General features: G+C 40.7%; 1 protein-coding gene, 3 long non-coding RNA genes and 1 pseudogene across 8 annotated transcripts; 3 read left to right on the forward strand and 2 right to left on the reverse strand.

The window, feature by feature from the left end:
• The first annotated feature begins 10 nt into the window (after nt 1-10).
• Nucleotides 11-593, forward strand: LOC130504536 (uncharacterized). 2 transcript variants are annotated; one of them, XR_008941314.1, is made up of 3 exons: nt 11-253; nt 361-483; nt 574-593. It is a non-coding gene; the product is annotated as an uncharacterized LOC130504536 (long non-coding RNA). The 2 variants fall into 2 exon arrangements; XR_008941315.1 differs by having other exon boundaries at nt 361-478.
• Nucleotides 594-1,308: 715 nt separating this feature from the next.
• On the forward strand, nt 1,309-5,023 carry LOC130504537 (uncharacterized). 3 transcript variants are annotated; one of them, XR_008941318.1, is made up of 3 exons: nt 1,309-1,400; nt 1,499-1,662; nt 4,961-5,023. It is a non-coding gene; the product is annotated as an uncharacterized LOC130504537 (long non-coding RNA). The 3 variants fall into 3 exon arrangements; XR_008941317.1 differs by lacking the exon at nt 4,961-5,023 and adding an exon at nt 4,035-4,510 and having other exon boundaries at nt 1,499-1,611; XR_008941316.1 differs by lacking the exon at nt 4,961-5,023 and adding an exon at nt 4,063-4,510 and having other exon boundaries at nt 1,499-1,611.
• Nucleotides 5,024-7,750: 2,727 nt separating this feature from the next.
• LOC130504538 (uncharacterized) lies at nt 7,751-15,044 on the forward strand. 2 transcript variants are annotated; one of them, XR_008941319.1, is made up of 5 exons: nt 7,751-8,203; nt 8,521-8,579; nt 9,148-13,866; nt 14,185-14,243; nt 14,813-15,044. It is a non-coding gene; the product is annotated as an uncharacterized LOC130504538 (long non-coding RNA). The 2 variants fall into 2 exon arrangements; XR_008941320.1 differs by lacking the exon at nt 14,813-15,044 and having other exon boundaries at nt 9,148-14,269.
• A 1,337-nt stretch (nt 15,045-16,381) lies between these two features.
• On the reverse strand, nt 16,382-16,997 carry LOC130504535 (calcium-binding protein KIC). Its single transcript, XM_056999156.1, has one exon. The coding sequence runs from the start codon at nt 16,921-16,923 to the stop codon at nt 16,510-16,512; it is 414 nt and encodes a 137-aa protein (XP_056855136.1). The 5' UTR covers nt 16,924-16,997; the 3' UTR covers nt 16,382-16,509.
• Nucleotides 16,998-18,804: 1,807 nt separating this feature from the next.
• Nucleotides 18,805-20,268, reverse strand: LOC130504534 (dof zinc finger protein DOF2.5-like; annotated as a pseudogene).
• Between the last annotated feature and the right edge of the window lie 162 nt (nt 20,269-20,430).

Below are 20,430 nucleotides of genomic sequence, written 5' to 3' on the forward strand. Positions count from 1 at the left end.
TGAATTTTTGTACGGTTTATTCGGCTCGATGAGATGTGTTTTGCCTCTAACACTTATACGCCTGAAGCAAAGAAACAAAGTTGGACTCTCATCTTCATGTGACGGCGACGATCTGGCGTTTGTGCTTCCTCTCAATATCTGCAACAGGCCGAGTTATGACTTAGTGTTAATCCCATTGATTCACTCTTCCATGATGTCGTCTTTAATGCTTTGTTTCGATCTGAAAGGCGGTGTTGGATCCTTATAAATATATGTGAGTATTCCTCTTCTTGGACTCATCTTCTCTTCATATTCTTACAATATGCTAATTCAAGGTGTTATGGCTAATTCAGTGAATTTTTTTTTTTCTCCGATTTGAAGTCAGGTAACACCAATTCTGGCTCCACAATACTACAAAATTTGTTGCTTTTCTAGAGTAACGGTGTTTGATTCCCTTGGATTGCATGCTAAACTTTCTCTAGAGGCTCTTGAAGTTCCTGTGGGGTATCTAATTTTTTACTCTTCTGTATCCCAATTGCTGTTTCTCGCTATTGTTATCAATTAAATTAATAACTTTTTGTTTGTCTGGATCAGATGTGTCATTCTTGAGGAGGTAACATAATTGCTTCACCTATTTCTCTCTATGAGTAACTCTGAAACATAAAAACAATGCGATTACATAGAGTGTTTCTTGATTGTCACAGTGGTTGCTTCATCTATGCTATTACTAAGTCGTTGTTATAATTTGTTTCGGAAAGGCCACAAGACATGCAGAGATGGAAGCAATCGATGAACTTATTGGACAATAAAAAAAAGATAGACTTTCACCTTCACAAGTCGCTGAGAAATTCTCGATATGATTCCTTAACCTTAACTTGACAACTTTTGTCTGTTTGTTTGTTCCTAATATGATCTTCTCTTTTATCGAAATATTAAAGGAAGTATATTATGGATGCGGAAATGATAAATTTGGGGGTTGTGGTTCCATATTGTCGCTTCACTTAGGGAGTTCTCGAACGTAAGATATTCTTTGTAGACCCTAAATATCACAATAAAACCTTATTAGAACAAATCGGTCTTATTAATTTAAGTTTGTGATCTCTGTTTTTTTTATAGTGAAGAAGCTCAAAGGGGTATAATGGAAGTATATTATGGATGCGAAAATGATAAATATTGGGGTTGTGGTTCCATATTTTCGCTTCACTTAGGTAGTTTTCAGACGTAAGATATCTTTGTAGACCCTAAAGATCACACTACAATCTTATTATAAATAATCGGCCTTATTAATTGAAGTTTGTAATCTCTGTTTTTTTTTTTATGAAGAAGCTCAAGAGGTATAAAGGAAGTATATCGTTGATGCGGAAATGATAAATTGCGGGTTGTGGTTCCATATTGTCGCTTCAGGTAGGGATTTCTCAGATGTAAGATATCCTTTGTAGACCCTAAAGATCACACTACAATCTTATTAGAAAAAATAGGCCTAATTAATTGAAGTTTGTGATATGTGTTTCTTTGATAGCGAATAAACTGAAAGAGGAAAAGGTACAAGTGCAAAGGAGGAATAATGGCAGACGAAGCTGTCTTTCTTTCAAATGTTTCTATGAGCAAGGCAATCTGTGCGGCCCCGACCCGGTTTTTCTTACCACCAATACGTCGTCATTTTGCTTTCCTCGACCAAACATGGTCCATCCCCCCCCCCCCCCATTTTCTCTAACTTATGATTTTTATCCAGTTTCCTCTGTGAGATTCAGTTCAGTTTACAGTGCTCGCTAAGTCTAACCAGCATCCTAGAAACTCACTAAGACTGACAGAATAATAAACATATACCTTATTACCTTGATGCTTGTTTGATTGCTAATCCTTCCATACGCCCCATCCTTGATGTGTTCATGCTTTCCATCCGTCCTATCCATTCAGCTCAATCAGGTTACTCAACCAAATCCCCTTGTTCCTTAGTCATTCAGCCAACCATCCCCACATGGCCAAAAACAAAGAGACAGGGCTAGGTCTCCAACCAGCCATCCAGAACAGTCAGTACACTAGCCATGCTCAGCGTCCCAGAACCAGTTTCTGATCCCATCCGATCAGACAATATGCTACTCGACCTCACGGTCTTCAGTCAGTACACCTCAGTTGAACTCGGCACACCCACCATCATAACAGCTAATCATCTATAACTCAGGACATTCTCTCGACCCAACGGCTCATCGCTATCCAGTACACCATCCACCTCTCCTGAACCATCCGCATCAGTAGACTCGCCTTCAGTCCATCAGTATCGTCGACTTGACATCCCATGCTGCATCATCCATGGCTTTACATCCCGGATCCCAGCATCCATGATCCAATAAGACATCCGATCAATCCTTCAGTTCATTAGAACAGTCTATCAGTCCATTGCTTGCCGCCTCAGTACAGTCGACTCCGATTCAGTTTACCCTTAAGGTCTGTCGAACATCGGATCGATGTCTCGATCCCAATCAGTACAGCCCAGCAGTATATCCATTGATCATACACGGACCATCGTCAGTATCCATCGACGGAAATAATCCGATCAATACAAGGAACCATCAGTATGCTCTCTAGAACCGGCAACCCTTACCTCTCGATCATAACTGCCGCATACTCCAGTATCCTCGCGATCCATCAGTACACAATTCTAGCCAGTATAGACTCAGCCGCTGTATCCTCCTCTCCAGTCTGCGCTCGTTTCCGTGCAGTGCGCCCAGAGATGGCTCGTTTTCTTCCTAACCGCTCGCCCCAAATCATCGAACCAGAACTAGACCCATCTCCGACGATCAGTAAGACCACTGTGAGACTCTAAGGTACTCGGAAAAAAACCGATCAGTCCTCTTGCCGATCTCAGTCCATCTCCATCCGCTCTCCCCTCTCTCTCAGTTGTTTCTCTGTTTTCTCCCTGTGTTTTCTGTCCAGAACTCGCCAGGAAAAGTGTCCCCCTTCTCTGTCCACGAAATTCCCATTAAAAGGAGTTTGGGCGTTCTTCTCGGCCTTAACCGCCCATAACCGCTTTATTCAATTGCTCCCACACCTAAACCCATCAGTAACTGCTCCCAGTCGGTTTAACTTAACTCCTCGAAGGTTCCAATAGCAGTTTTGTGTTAGTTACATAATTTCTAGCTAACCAACTGCTATATAACCGCTCTAGCAGTTCCAGAACTCAACTACCATGTAACCGCTCTTGTAACAGCCATGTAAACTGCTCCAGCCGTTTAACTTAGCCTATCAGTTTACATTTGGCTCAGTATCAATCCCACCAGTACATATATCAGTCAGTCCATACCTAGACTAACTGAACTCGGATGACAAGTCCAACTGCCTTGTGTGAATCCGACCAGCTCAGTCCGACAAGCTCAACCGCTCTGTCTGATCCGACCTTGGACTGATCCATCTCAGACTGCGGGATGGGGATGCTACAAGTCTTCCCCACTTGAAATGAACTCGTCCTCGAGTTCAGCAGTGAATAGAACCTTGTTCTATCAAATTGGAGCATCTCCAAACATACGACACTCGTTTTCCCTGACTCAGTTCTCAGTCTTTTTGGTCATTCGACCAATACTGTTTTTCCCAGACTCCATCAACCTTGAATCAAATATCTTGATCGTAATCACACTTGGATTCAATCCCAGTCATCGATTTCCTCAATCTAGTCTTTACTACTTAACTAGTCTTAAATGACTCGGTCCAGTTCACTAACTCACTAAGCATAGTAGTTCTTACCTCTGAGCAATATCTTGGTGTTTGGACACACACCTTGGTGAGAACACTTGACGCCCAACTGTATTGGCCAGTTTACCTAAATTCCCGAAAGGTTAACTCACTATCTTAGTTAAGTTTTCCAGTCTTCTCCCTTAACTGTTCGCAGTCACTCATAGACCCGACCATAGTCCATCGCAGACTCAGTCCACACCAGAAGTCGGTATCCCTAGTCTCGGTCCGTCCCTGACTTGACTATTTGATTTCCATAACTCAATTTTTTTCCTTACCACAGTCTATCTCTGAATGCTAAGAAACTTAATGTAACGACCGATTCTCAGGGCCCAGCAACGCCCAATCATTTTGCAGGAAACCCTAAGTGAGTTTCTATTTGAACAATCTCACCCTATTATTTTATTCAGAAAAAGGCTTGAGACGTCGAACCTCTGCAGATTTTGAGCCGTCAAGCAGATTTGAGCCCGACCAGCCGCGATTACAACCCTTCACCGTCGAGATTGTCTAGTGATTCGCCATCAGTCGCCGCAAGTAAACAGGAACCGCCCATGCCTTTGAGCTTTAGTTTTGGCCGTTTAGAAAATCGATTGTATCTCACTAGCAACCGTATGGTTTTCGCAAATCCAAGACCACCAGCGTGTTCCTGACGTCGAGGGGAGTCCGGAGCAGGAGTTTCAGCTAGAGAGCTGCCGCGACGCGCCCCTAGGGGCGGCCAGAAGTTTAGCCCGTTCCGCGCGTGATTTCCAGGCGCCACCGCCTCCACCGGACATTCGCCGGAGTCACCGCAGCCGAACACCGTCCGTTCGCCACCGGAAGCCGCCGCTGGGTCTCCGCCGCCGCCGGTGATTTTCCGGTAAGCCGCCGCCGCCTTTGGTTGCCACCGGCGACCGACCACCGGTGACTCGCCCTTGACTCGCTGACTCCCTGGTGACTCGGCAACTCGGCAATCAGCAGGTTTGGTTTAGTGTAATTGATTCCGTTTTAGTTAACTCGATTGGTTATTCGAAATTGATTATGGTTAGTATTAAACCAGTTGGCAATCGATTGGAATCTGTTTTAATTAAAATAGAATCCGGTTAAGGAAAACCGATTGGTTCAATTTGATTTCAATTTGGTCAAGGGTTGACCGGCTTGGGTCAGAGTTGACCGGGTTGACCTTTGACCTGCGAGTTTGACTTTTGACCAGATTTCCGGTTATCCGTTTTTAATCGTCTGAAGTGCGTTCTGACTATATTTTTCACCCCAATTTCAGATTTGGAGTCTGTTTGAGCAGTTGGAGTTCACAGCTATCACTTTTCCACATTTCTAACGTGAGGATTCTATTCCATAAATTTCGTACCAGTATAGAATTCTTCTATCGTAGTTTATATTTCGAAGCATGAATTGAGTCCTGTTTGAGTCGTGATTGATAGATAGTTTATTTATTGTAAACGGAATTAGGGGTCTAGAGGATTCAACTATTGTTTGGATGTTTGATGTTAAATGTTGAGATTATATATATGTATGTACATAGTTGTATTGTAGGGACTATGTGTTTGTGTGGGTTCAGAGATGTCTGACTAGTCGACCAGATGTGGTGTGCGGGAGTTCGGGGATGCCTGAGCTAGCGACGCAGATATGGTGTGGGGGGGCCCAAAGACATCTGAGCCTAGCGACGCCGATTTGTGTGTGGGCGGGGTGCAGAGACGTTTGCATATCCTACACAGATTATGGTGTGCAGGGGTACAGAGACAATACTATACTAGCGACGCAAAGTATGTATTATATCCTTATGAGGAGAAATGTAGGGTGTATAGATTGTGTGTGTGTTATCATCGCATTGTTTTGTTTTTGTGGTGCAATAGGCAATCATGTGTGTTTTATGTTAGAATTAAACTTTCATAGTGAGAGTTCTATTTACTCATACTGTGGTTTGCGGATTAGTATCCCATACCTCACTGAGTGATTCCCCTATTTCTCATCCCTTTTTTGCTTTTCCCTTTCAGGTGAGACTGACCAGCAGAGTGAAGATTACTTTTGGATTGGTGCTTTTAGAAGTTTATTTATTATTTTCAGACTTTCGGTTTTATACTTTTATTGATATTTTCAGGATTTATACTATTATTTGAATTTATGGTTATTTATTGGATTTATGATGTTTGAAATGATTTTATGATGAGTAACAAATGGAAAACTTGTATAGTTATTTATAATTATTATATTACTTTGGAAAATACGGGTTTTACATAAATGTTAAAGTTTCCAGCAAAGACGATAATCTCCAATATGTGCTGTACCCTTTTTGCGATTGTAAAGTTGTTATATAATATTTTGTGCAGCAATTCGATGAGGCCGGTGTGGGGATCAGAGCTGGAACGAAAACAGTTCTGAATGATTGCAACTCCATTGCCTCTGCATCTCTGATGTACACCACCGCCTTCACATTGATGCAGATCTTGTACATATTTTTAGTTGTTTTCGTTCTCTCTAGTGGGGCATTCGGGTGTTCGGTTCGGTTTTCGGGTATATCGGATATATCATTACTATACCCATTCGTATTTTAGGAGATTTCGGTTCGGTTTCGGTTCGGTTCTGCTCGGTTTCGGGTCGGTTTCGGATATCCGTTTAATATGTAAATCAAATATATAGATAAATGTTTTAGTTAAAATGTTAATCTAAGTGGGCTACAGTTATATACTTGCATAATCGTCAATCCAAAACAAAGTTCGGGTTTCTAAGATGTCAATTTTATAAATATTTACTCATTTTAATATATAAAATTCATCATATATATATTTATAATATAAGAGAGTAGATGAAAGATAATATGGTCTCGTGGTAACATGTTCTTACCCTTCCCTATCCAATTCAAGTTCGAGTAGTAGTTAATGGCATTTTCCCTTATAGCAGAAAGGTTGAACTTAACTTTTCGGATATTCGGATATCCATTCGGTACTCGCGGTTCGCCTTCCGTTCGTTACGGTTTTTCGGATATACAATATAGAAACCATTCGGGTATTTTTAGAATTTCGCGGGTTTCGGTTTCGGTTCGGTTTTGGTTCGGTTTTTCGGATCCGGTTTTTTGCCCAGGCTACTCTCTAGTAGGCAGGCCTGGGCAAAAATATCAGAACCGAAGAACCGAACCAGAACCGAACTAAAATATCCGAACTAGAATCGAACCCGAGGATCCTTGATACAAGGATGGTTTCTATATTTTATATCTGAAACCAAACTGGAACAGAAACGAAGAACCGAACGGGTACCCGAATATATAAATATTAATATTAATTATACATATACACATAACAAAAACATATATATAATAACTAAAAGAATTTTTAAAAGGATCCAAAAATATTTGAAAATAACTACATTATTTTAAAATATTCGAACTATTCAAAAGTATCCGGATAACTTTATCCGAAATATCTAAGGTAATTAAATATTTAATCTTTTATTTAAATCATCATAATTATTTGATATCCCCTAGACTATATTTGAGAAGTGATTTTTTAAATTTTGCTTACATGTCATCTCTACAAAGACTCTCACAAAAAAAAAATGACATGGCACTCTTAGTAGATGACATGGCTTGTGAATAAGATGACATGGCTGATTGAAAACTTAAAACCCTAAAATTATCATATCTCCTAGAATTGTTTCTACCGGATTTCTACGGGATATATATGTGTCTTACGTAAAGAAAAACTTTTCAATGCTAACTCAAAAAAGGATAGCAACTGCAACTGCACCGTCCAAATATGTATGGTCGATTCAAAAAGAAATATTTCATTTGCAATTTTTTTTGTATTGAGAACTCGTGATCCATCTTTGCTTAGCTTTTAAGTTTTACTATATTTTGTTTTCTCTGAAGGATTTGTACACATGGGAGGATGAATCATCTTCAAAACAAAAGTGTAACGACCCGACTTTGATTTTCAGAATCTGTTAGCATGCTAACGTCCGTGCATTTACATAAGACCCAAAGTTTGTCTATAAATAGCCACCTCCTAATCCTGGCAACATTGTTTTCTCCACCTGCAAACAAAGAAAAAGAAAAATGAGAAGTTGAGAGAGAGAGAGAGTTCAAGAAAAAGAGTGTGAGAAATCTTTGAAGTGAAGCTATTAGAGAGTTTTAATCATCAATGGAGCACGCCATCGACCACTGCACGCCAAGACCAAGTCGAGCTCGTCCCCACCGTTCACAACAGCAAGAAACCGCCGGAGGCCACCATGCTTCTAAGCTTTGTTTCGGCCGTTTTGGCAAATCGACCATATCTTCCTAACCGTCGCGAATTTCGTGCATGCAAGACCACCATCGTGTTCCTCTCGTCGAGACGAATCCATAGCCACCAGAATCGCCGCAATCGGAGCTCGGACGAAGCCGTACGCACCCTCCGAAGTTTCGCCGGAAATCGCCAACGCCACCACCGGACCACCGCTGCTCCGCCGTAGTTCGCCACCGTCGCCGCCGCCGGAACACCGCTTCTCCGCTGCCGGACCGCCGTTACCGCCGGTAAGCCTCCGCCGTCACCGCCGGTGACCGTCGCCGGAGACTCGCTGGTGACTCGGTCAACTCGGCCGAGTCGACTCAGCGGGTCAACTCGGTTGACTCGGTAAACCGGTCGGTTGACTGGTTTGACCCGATTTAAATTAATTTCAATTCGGTTAGAGTCGGTTAGGTTAAACCGGTCGGTTATGTCAAATTGATTTCTGGTCAAGGTTTGACCGGTTGACCTTTGACCAGCGGGTTGACTTTTCCGTAGACTTTGACCAGACCCGTTTTCACCCGTTCGAAGGGCGTTCTGACCCGAAATTTCGCCCTGATTTCAGATTTGGAGTCTATTTGAGCATCTGAAGTTCATAGATACCACTTCTCTACATTTTCTAAGGTGAGGGCTATTCCCGAACTTCTCGTATGCGGCTTAGGATTTTGAATAAATATAATTTATTTTTAATATGTTCCGTCTGCGTGAAATCGAGTCTGTCATTGCTTGTTTAGCTTAGGTTGCTTGCTTAGTTAGGTTGCTTGCTTAAACTGGAACTAGGGTGTTAGATGGTTCAACATTGATTGCTTCACTTAATGTAATCTTTAGTTAGATTTGTTTGTAGATGGCTAAAGGAAGGTGTTCCTGTTAGCTTGTTTGGAGGTTACAGCCGCCTTAGTCGACCGGTTAAGCTGTAACCTCGGTGGGTCGATAAATCGTCTACGGGCGGTGATACCGAGCACTATCTCGGGCGGTGTTGTATTTATTTTGGCCTGTTAGTGGGCAGCGAGTGCGCACCTCGCGTAGGACCATTGTTTGTTGCTTGGGTACTTTAGGTGCCGTGCTTGTACGTATTAGATTTAAATTATCTTTATTCAGAGTGTTATGACCGGGTCCATGGACTTCGGGGTAGCACCCCATACCTCACTGAGCGATTCCCCTATCGCTCACCCCTCTTTCTTCCCTATTTCAGGTGAGACAAGCATCAATGTGATACGGGACGGACTCGGTGCTACTGGACTTTTCCTTCGGATTTTATTTTGGGCTTGGGCTGAGAGTATAGTTAGGTATATGGCCTTTTGTATTATGTGTTATGGTTGGTGGCCCGCCGTTCACTATTTAGTGGAGACTGGTGTCACATTGTTATTTGTTGAGGTGTCGGTTGACACGTGGCCATTTAGTTAGAAAGTGACGGGTGTCACATTTTTGGTATCAGAGCGCGGTTCCGTCCCGGTTCTGTCCCGGGATGGCGGTCAGGGGATTCGGTTTTCAACGTTTTCAAATATTTTATATAATATATAATAATAAAAAAAAAAGTTTTGGAAATTCTTTTAGCACCATTCTGTCCAGTAATTACTAACTCAATTGTCTCTTTTTATGACGATGAGTAAAATCATCGTCATTCGTTCTTCGGCCAATAGTAATCTACAAGACTTTCAGCAGATGTGCGATGTCTCAGTTTTTCAGATTGCTCAGGAGTTTATCCGTTTCTTCAGTCATTACACCGAGGTTATCCAGGAGTGGATATGTGACGTTTCTGCCACCACCCGATTTCAAGCCATCGTCCCACGAGTTTTTGTTACATGATTTTTATGTGATGTGAGGTTTGAGCCATTGGTTGGCATGTGTTGTGTATGAGTACGAGTATTGTGATTATTTTGGAGGGGTTATAAACTCGTGGAGATCGCTTTTGAATTAGGGTGTGGCAACTTGCGTTGTGTTGATGTTGGAGTTACACTTAGCATGCTTGCCAGTTTTTGGATGTGTTTATCATTTCAGAGATGTGTCAGTTAGACAACTGGCATAGGACGTTGGGAGCTATTTATATTCATCGGAGTTGTACTAGTCGTACGTGGAGAGGTCAGGTTATTCAAGAATCGTCAGAGTTGGAGCTGAGTTTTATGATGTCTCTATTAAGGTGGATTGGTTATCATGGTATCAAGTACTGTTGATTTTTCAAAGGGCAAGAGTTCGGATTCTTGGAGTAGATGTTGTTATTATTGCATTATGCTGAGGAGTTATTGATGGAGATGCAAATGGATTTTTGGGTGACCATTTCGATGGTTCAAGATGATGGACGACATTAGTCGGATGACTTTCTAGTTATTGCTGAATATGAGGATGTATTTGAGGATTTTGGAAGACCATAAGTGGATAGAAGACACGTTTTTGCAATTGAGTTGGAACCAAGGATAGCACCGGTTTCACAAGTTCCATACGGATTAGTGCCAGTAGAGATGGCCGAGCTGAAAAGACAGATGGAAAATAAATCAGACCGGAGTTTTACCAGGCCGAGTACTTCAACGTGGGGAGCGCCAGTATTGATCGTTAAGAAGGAATATAGAGTTTTCATGGTTTGTATAGACTACAGAGGCTTGAAAATATAGCCATTGAGGATAGTTACCGCTTTCGTCTTTTGATGGGTTATTGGATTAAGCTGCATGGAGATTCATCGTTTTCGAAAATTGACTTGTCAACGGGATACCATCAGATTGTTACAGCTGAAGAGTGTGTACGGAATACGGTCCTCCGTACATGTTGTAGATATTATTAGATTGTAATGGTATCATTTGGGGAGACGAATGCTTGGATAATATTCATGAAACTTAAGAATAAATTTTTTCGTGAGCACTTGGATAAGTTGCATGATTGTATTTATCGACGACACATTGATATATTTCTGGAGTATATCGGAGTATGTTGAGCAATTGCGGATTTTGTATTTGACGCAGTAGGATCAAGTCATTGCATAAACATCAAGTCAGATGAGGAACATGGATATGGAGCAATTTGGAGGAACAATGGATACTACAGTTGCACGTGATTGGGAGATGAGTTGAAGAGGAAACTAGGAATTTATTGAGTGCCTACCAGAATTGTTTCTTAGATTAACTATGCAGTATTTGCGTGAAGATGCGCTAGTATGGTGCAAAGGAGTACGATGGAGTCACATTGGACATGATAAAGTTACCTTTGCAGATTTTATCCAAGAGTCGACATGAAGTACTTTGCAAAAGAAGCTATGGATAGGAAGAAGAGCGCCATCGAGCATGTAAACCAAAGAACCATGATTATCAAGGAATATGAGATTGGGATCAGTAGACTTTGAAGATTTTCTAGAGGTGGCATTTCAGCAGGAGAACTAATTAGAGAATTTTGGATGAGATGCGAGTAGAGCTTCACACCAGATGTTGTTACGTCAATCACTGCAGATTGAAAGATTTAGTGGAGAAAGCTACTCATCAGGAGGTAAGTCTAGCAGGGAGACAAGAACTTCTTTTAGCAGATTAGACTAATTCTAGAAGGGCATCATAGTCCCAGAAGTGAGCAGAAAACTAGTATGGGAAACAGAGTTGTCCCCGTTGCCATCACCGTCATAGCGAGAAGTGTACTAAGTTTTATGTTCGCAGTCAGTCATCATATTGTTTGTGGCCAATCATTATATGCACGACTTGGAGTTAGCATCAGTTGCATTTGCGTTGAAAGTTGGAGATTGTAATTGTACGGAACGGAGTTGAGGTTCATTGGGACCATCAAAATCTGAACTATACGTTCACTCTTTAAAACTTATACTTTGGGCAGTACTTATGATTTGTTTTGAGTTGGTAAGAGTCTACAGATTGGATATCACGTGTCATTTGGTAAGGTCAACCAAGTGGAACATGAGCAATGTCTTAAGAAACAAGAAGGTTCAAGAGATCACTGGAACACTTGCAAGTTCGGGGATTATGTTCAGTTCAGTAGAGGAGGATACAACTGGTTTTCGATCACTAGACGTGCAGATTTACTGTGGAGAGTACACCAAGCACATGTTAGCGACATGGCTTTAGTTAAACAGATCAGGTTTGAGAGATTTGGATATTCTACAGTTTTGAGCCGGATGTACTTGTGCTAAAACCGAGTTTGTGTGTCGGACGATAAGCTATTAAGAAAATGGATCTTACAGCAAGTACACCACTTGCGTTTTCCTATCTGCCCGGAAAATGTTAAGAAATTCAGAGATATGAGGTGTTATTATCTTCGGACTAGTAGGAAAAAAAGGGGTTGTAGCTACATTGCATTGCAGCACAAGATATGCCAGATGATTATGTATGAGGACGAGTTACCTATCATTGTTATGTTGAGCTTGCTTTTATCAGAGTGGAAACGAGGTTTGGTGATTATGGATATTGTTACTGGATTGTCGACCACCACATGCATAGTCTTGGATAGACTCACCGAGTAAGTTTATTTTTTTTAGTAATTAAGGAGACAGACAGAACTGATCAGTTGTGTTACACGGAGTTCTCGCCAGCTTTGTATCAGACCGGGAAGCAAAGTTTATATCTGCATTTTGGAGAGCTTCTCAGAAGACGCTTGAGACAAATATTTATTTGAGTACGATTATCATCCGCAGTTAGTTAGCCAGACAGAGAAGATCATTCAGACTTTAGTGGAATAGTTCGGGGCTTGTATCTTTGAGTGGGAAAGAAGCTCGAGGATATCTACCTCTCGCACATTTCAGTTACAATGAAAGCTATCATATGAGTATTAGGTGGGCACCATATGAAACTCTTTATGGTAAGCCTCACCGTACACCACTTTTAGACAAAAGTGGGGGAGCAACAAGTATAAGACCATCAATGGTTCAAAAAAGAGTAAAGCAAATGGACATGCTTAAAGTTAGATTTAAGGAAGATCATGACCGTCAGAGGAATTATGAAGTTAAACGTCGTAAGGATTTGAAGTTACGGATTAGCGATCAAGTATACCTGAAAATGAGGACATTTCAGAAATGATATAAGATATATAAGATTCAGAAGTTAAAAGGATTAAACCGAGAAAAATCGGGATAGAGCCAGAGCTCAATTTACAGCAGCCGCCAGATGACTTCCGAAAAATTGTGTGCATCTTATCAGTTAGTGGAGGTTAGAGATCGTCAAGTGAAAGTATTTAATGGATTGTCGACTATGTATGTCAGAGTTCGTTAGAAAAGAGATGAGATTCAGTAGGAGGCCTCAGAGACATAGCAGATGGATTATTCAAAGATTTGTTACGTTGATATTGAGGAGTCAACGGAAGACTCGAATTCGAGGACGAATTCCTTATTAGTGTGGGAGAATTGTAACGACCCGACTTTGATTTTCAGAATCTGTTAGCATGCTAACGTCCGTGCATTTACATAAGACCCAAAGTTTGTCTATAAATAGCCACCTCCTAATCCTGGCAACATTGTTTTCTCCACCTGCAAACAAAGAAAAAGAAAATGAGAAGTTGAGAGAGAGAGAGAGTTCAAGAAAAAGAGTGTGAGAAATCTTTGAAGTGAAGCTATTAGAGAGTTTTAATCATCAATGGAGCACGCCATCGACCACTGCACGCCAAGACCAAGTCGAGCTCGTCCCCACCGTTCACAACAGCAAGAAACCGCCGGAGGCCACCATGCTTCTAAGCTTTGTTTCGGCCGTTTTGGCAAATCGACCATATCTTCCTAACCGTCGCGAATTTCGTGCATGCAAGACCACCATCGTGTTCCTCTCGTCGAGACGAATCCATAGCCACCAGAATCGCCGCAATCGGAGCTCGGACGAAGCCGTACGCACCCTCCGAAGTTTCGCCGGAAATCGCCAACCCCACCACCGGACCACTGCTGCTCCGCCGTAGTTCGCCGCCGCCGGAACACCGCTTCTCCGCTGCCGGACCGCCGTTACCGCCGGTAAGCCTCCGCCGTCACCGCTGGTGACCGTCGCCGGAGACTCGCTGGTGACTCGGTCAACTCGGCCGAGTCGACTCAGCGGGTCAACTCGGTTGACTCGGTAAACCGGTCGGTTGACTGGTTTGACCCGATTTAAATTAATTTCAATTCGGTTAGAGTCGGTTAGGTTAAACCGGTCGGTTATGTCAAATTGATTTCTGGTCAAGGTTTGACCGGGTTGACCTTTGACCAGCGGGTTGACTTTTCCGTAGACTTTGACCAGACCCGTTTTCACCCGTTCGAAGGGCGTTCTGACCCGAAATTTCGCCCTGATTTCAGATTTGGAGTCTATTTGAGCATCTGAAGTTCATAGATACCACTTCTCTACATTTTCTAAGGTGAGGGCTATTCCCGAACTTCTCGTATGCGGCTTAGGATTTCGAATAAATATAATTTATTTTTAATATGTTCCGTCTGCGTGAAATCGAGTCTGTCATTGCTTGTTTAGCTTAGGTTGCTTGCTTAGTTAGGTTGCTTGCTTAAACCGGAACTAGGGTGTTAGATGGTTCAACATTGATTGCTTCACTTAATGTAATCTTTAGTTAGATTTGTTTGTAGATGGCTAAAGGAAGGTGTTCCTGTTAGCTTGTTTGGAGGTTACAGCCGCCTTAGTCGACCGGTTAAGCTGTAACCTCGGTGGGTCGATAAATCGTCTACGGGCGGTGATACCGAGCACTATCTCGGGCGGGTGTTGTATTTATTTTGGCCTGTTAGTGGGCAGCGAGTGTGCACCTCGCGTAGGACCATTGTTTGTTGCTTGGGTACTTTAGGTGCCGTGCTTGTACGTATTAGATTTAAATTATCTTTATTCAGAGTGTTATGACCGGGTCCATGGACTTCGGGGTAGCACCCCATACCTCACTGAGCGATTCCCCTATCGCTCACCCCTCTTTCTTCCCTATTTCAGGTGAGACAAGCATCAATGTGATACGGGACGGACTCGGTGCTACTGGACTTTTCCTTCGGATTTTATTTTGGGCTTGGGCTGAGAGTATAGTTGGGTATATGGCCTTTTGTATTATGTGTTATGGTTGGTGGCCCGCCGTTCACTATTTAGTGGAGACTGGTGTCACATTGTTATTTGTTGAGGTGTCGGTTGACACGTGGCCATTTAGTTAGAAAGTGACGGGTGTCACAAAAAGACTGTCACGTTTTTGTATGTTGGTGTAAGTGATTTTTTCTGTGTTATTTTTTTCATGTACTTTGCTTTTTCTGTACCTAAAAAAATCTAACTTATTTATTAAAATATGTTTCAAAATTCCAACAAAATTGATGATTTTAACACTGATAATATTTACAGAAAGAGAAAAACCACCGGTCAAATTTTTTGATCAGCAATTTAGTTCTAAGTTTATTTGGTGGATAGAGACTAACAAGTTATATTAGATCTTCACAGTGTTGGGCCAAAAAAAAAATTTGTTGGGATCCGACAGCTAAAGCATGGAAACAAAAATTTGGAAACGGAAGAGATTTATCAATATTATGCTTTTATTGATAAAAAATATAATTTTATCAATAAACAAGTAATTTAATTTTTAAATACATTTTAAATTTATCTATTTGAAAGTTAATTTAAATTTAAAATTGTTTACTGCACATGGTGCAGGAAAACACCTAGTTCTATCCTAAATAACCAATATTTTATCCGAACTATCCGGACCTGAACCGAAACCAAACGAAAACCGAAATTCTTTCGGATATTTTCTGGTTCCTAGTTTTTCCGAACCGAACCGAAATTTAAACTATCCGAACCGAAATTAATTCAAGTATTCAGTGCATCTTCTAACCCTCTATCCGAACTACCCGAAACCCGAAATACCCGAATCGAACCGAACCGATATCCGAAATGCTCAGGCCTACTCTCTAGGTTCAACACTGTAAAGGTGTCTTCGAGCTGACTTATCTCCTGCACTGCAAATTCTCTGCGCTGCAACAGCTTGTCAATATAATAGGCTCTGCCTTTTCTTATCTCGTTTTGTTTTTCCTTGCAGGTTATGTTTTTTTTTTTTGTATTTCGAGGATGAGCCTGAATGCCTGATGCAGTGATGCTGAAGATACAATCCGTGGGATTGACAATATCCCTTTTGGCTATGAGAAACGCAAGCCATCTGTCTAATGGGCTAAGGTATCTCTCCTTCTTTCTAATGATGACTCATATGCTCTGTTTTCTTTTCAAGAGAGTTCTAAGTTTTCTTTCTGCTTTGGGGTGTTAACGTGGGAAGCCTCATGATGGAAGGGGAGCCTTGAATCAGAGGCCTACATAGACACTCTTTGTCATCAACGTTGACCCTATACGCACTAAAGAGCGTGACACTGAGAGGCACTTTGAGCCGCAAGGCGCAATTTTGCATTCGTTTGATTTGCTACCCAGGAAGATGCAACCAAGGCCCTTGAATGGTACTTGCTTTGCTACTATATATGTACTTGTAGTTTTAGTAGCTTATTGTTACAGACTTACATGAATAACTTTTTGAAATGATTTCAAGGTTTGGGTTATCTCTATAAATCAATCATTCTTTGAGGGTAAACGAGATTTGTGTATAACAGAAACATTTATAAGTATAGGAGAAAGAAAGATAATACACAAGAAAAGTTTCTTCATCATCAAGGCAGAGAAGAGTGATTGTGACTGCAGAGTTCTTGGCTGATTGCTTTCTCCAGCCAAGTTTCTGCATCTTCCATCATTTCAGGGCTTAACCGAACCATGAGAACGCAGAACTCGGTTTGGTTAAGAGCTCCATCACCGTCGAGGTCTCCTTCTCTAATCATCCCTTGTGCATCTTCCTCGCTCATTCCTTCAATCCCAAGTACCCCTGAGTTCCTCCTTAGACTCTCAGCTGTGATCACATCTCTCTCTGGATCCGCAAGCAAACTGAAACCTTTGCATAACTCTGATACAAACTCTTCTACGTCCATTTTATCCGCCATGATCGGTAACATATCTTCGTATTTCGTCTCCATCTCCATAGCATCAGTAGTTGTTTCTAGTACACAAGATTTCTTGCTTGGTTGCTCCATTAGAGGATGAAGATGATGAAGGAAATAGAGAGAGAGAGAGAAGAGACTTTGTGAACTGTTTTGATTGATTAGTTCCAAAGGGATTAGATATATAAGTAAGTGGCGTATCTCTACCGATATGGTTGTCACGTTCGAACCTAATTGTGTGGTCTATGAACTCTCTTTATGAAACCATCCTTGTTTGATTCTGAGAGTTGAAGCAATGAACGGATGTGATTCATCTCACGATGATTCGTTTTAGTGTGTACGGAATCACCTGATTATTATTTATTAAGTAATTTCCTAGCAACTTCGAACGTGCCGTGAATACGACGTATTCCCACTCTCATCATGATGTATTATATTATTATCGGATGAATAGACAAGGTGTTGACAGAGAAGTGTGTAATTTCGCAGAAGTTTCGTTTTCTTGATTTCTTCTATGGGATCTTTCGATTTTTTTTTTTTGGGTTGTGTTTTTTTGGGCTACTTTTTGGGTAGTGTTATGTTTATGAATTGGATTCTCTTACAATGTAACGACAAATAATAGATTTGTATCTTTCTCCGACCAAGTCCTAACTGATTTGACGTAACGGTAATTTCTTGTCTGAATTTGAGATGTTGCTAATATTCGTTCATATACTAAAAGTTTAGTTAAAAGATCTAGTTCAACTAATGTTTGTTAATAAACTCCATCTTTGTTGACATGTATATGCTTTGTTTTAATTTGGTCAGGGCAACTCAAATATACCTCTTAGAAGAAGCCTAATAGGCTGAGCTGAGTGGGACTCAAATGTAGCCCCAAATTACATGCTTGCTAAGCAAACTTAATTACTATCATGTATAGAGTTAAAGAGTGGTCATACTCCCGTTTGATATGTTAAACGCTCCTCTAACCTTCTCAGAAGTTCACCATTTTTAATTTGGGGACATGCCCTTTACCTACTTTTCGATTTCTTTAGCATGAAAGGAAACAACTTTCTATTGAAATGTTCTTTTAAATTCGTATAGTTGACTCGATTCATTTGATTTATACTGATACCTATTGGTTTAAAGCGAGCATGCGCAGATAAGTCTAAGATTAAGAGTATATCGCGTTTGGTTTATTTTCTTTAAAATATGTGAGAATTTCCCAATTAAGTATCTGCGTCTATATGCTAGTTATTGATAATTCGAAGACGTAAATTAGAGCTTTAACAGGGAACTACTCTCACAAGAAAAAATGCGTGTTTAGTTGGGTAGGGTGGGCACTATGAACGTATCAAGTGGCGTCACGTTCCTTAGTTCATGTCATCAACTAGTCATCATGTAATTTTTTTTTGATAACCGTGGGAATCCGGTGATAGAGGTTAACCGACTAGTCCTACGAAGTTCACGGCTCTCCACGTATTCTTGCGATTTAATGCTAGCCGGAATGGTCACACGATTTTGAAGCCGAATTCGTATTGTAACTGAAACTCCTTCAAAACCACTAACCCACCACCTTATGGTTAGTCATCATGTAATTAGTAGTAGACAAAACACAAATACCGTTATATATAATTCGTCGGACTATTAGAAAAAAGAACGTTAATAAACATTTTAACAAAAGTTTCAATGAACATGTTATTTGCCCATAAATATTTCCAATTTGTCTGAGTTTACATAACTTTCTCATTATAGTGTTCTATTCATGAAATCGAATTATCATTAAACAGTAAATGCGATGTCACGTACGGGCATGAGGAAAAGCTTGATTCATTTAAGAAATGAAAGCTGCCAAGATCCATCATTTAACTTATTACTCTCTCATATTGCTCCTTATTCATTTCAAATTCACCCATGCGATGCTTTTGATAATCATAACTATTTTCTGGATTATATAGTCATATATATTCACTACAAAAAATGTAACATTCAAGAGAACTTACAAATCGATAATAGATATCATGAATAATCTTTATGAGATTATTTGTATCTATAGATAGAAGAAATGATGAATACACATATCATGTGACACTCCACAGATTCGTATTCACATTTTCATTTCTACCTATACATAACTTTGTTGTACAACAAAAGTGAAAAAACCAACTCTAAATAACCATCAAACCTAATTATGAAACGGTTACAAAACAAATATTAATTAAACAAAACAAAAACACAACAAAAATAAGGTGAATAAAAGACTAAGTTGTGCTAGCTAAGTTCTCAACTTTAACTAAAATACCCCATGTAACCATATGAGGCAAAGTATCATGAAGAAAATTAGAAAGCTAACTTCATAATCCCGTTTGATCATTTTGCTTCACCATGAAGATCCTTCTCCTGTATTAGTGAACATCCCACTCCAGTATCCAGTATTAGGGCTTGAAGAATTATTATTATTATCACCATGACTCTTTTGTTGTTGATTATCATCGTGATCAACTTCTTGTGTTATGCTTGATGTAAGCTCCTTCATTTGATCCCCAAATGGAAACAAAATCCTACCTTGATGATGATCATTATGATCATCAGACCTACTGGTGTTGTGTCCCATCCCTTGATGATGATCAGTAGAGAAAGAGAGGTTACTTGGCTTGTAATCAACCATTGTTGGAAACCCTGAAGAAGTGTACAGCATATTGTTTGATGAATCCAACATTGGACCAGAGGGCATAAATGAGTTGATCCCTGATCTTGAAGAAACATTAGCACCTGTTCTTAAAAGCTCAAGAGCTGAAACAGGAGACGAGGAAGAGCCATAGAGAGACGAAGGCTGCTGATGAGTTATGTTGCCATTTCCTTCCATCTTAGGCATCTGAAGAAACTGAGACATCTGACCACGATGATGATGATGATGTTGATCTTGCATGACCGGGAACGACAACAAGTTGAGATCTTGTGATGACTCTTTTGATTTATTAGGGATTTGGTTTGAGAAGAGAATTGGTGGGTTTAGATCTGGAAGTGTTGTAGACAAACCAAGTGAGGATGGTGTTGTCTGAAGGATGTTTGATGATGAAGAAGATGGCCTCTTGTTCTTTTTTGAGCTTCCTCCAACGGGAACATTCCTAAGAGAGCCACCTTCGGTCCAATACCTTCGACAACCTTTGCAGAAGTATCTTGGTTGTGTGAGACTATAGTTGTTGTAGTAACAAAACTTTGTGTTGGTTGAGTTACATCTCGGACAATTTACTTTCTCATGTGGTCTTGCTTTCCTCTCTACTACAACCGACGTATTATTGTTGTTGCTTACGCCGAGAGCACGGTGGCTCCTGCGGCTGAGACGCCATTAGAATGTGAGATGGTGTTTGGTCTGGCATCGGGCGTTGCGTTTGATTGATGTGTATTGTTATTAGGAATCATGATTTGCTCCATTGGTTTTACGTGCATCATATCTTGAAAACCCTAGAACATTGAAATTGAAACAACTATAACTCAATAAAGAACACAAAAAAGAGCTAATTATGGTTTAATTTTGAAAACCCTATATTTATATATAGCACAAACTAGACATAAATTAGATAATAGGCTGACTAAGACATAGACATGTAATAAGTCGCA

Source organism: Raphanus sativus, unplaced genomic scaffold (assembly GCF_000801105.2).
Source record: "Raphanus sativus cultivar WK10039 unplaced genomic scaffold, ASM80110v3 Scaffold1646, whole genome shotgun sequence".
In the NCBI taxonomy this organism is placed as follows: Eukaryota; Viridiplantae; Streptophyta; class Magnoliopsida; order Brassicales; family Brassicaceae; genus Raphanus; species Raphanus sativus.

What these genes read in the sequence shown, in the direction of transcription:
- LOC130504535 (XM_056999156.1), bottom strand. Translation starts at nt 16,923, where the DNA reads ATGGAGCAACCAAGCAAGAAATCTTGTGTACTAGAAACAACTACTGAT.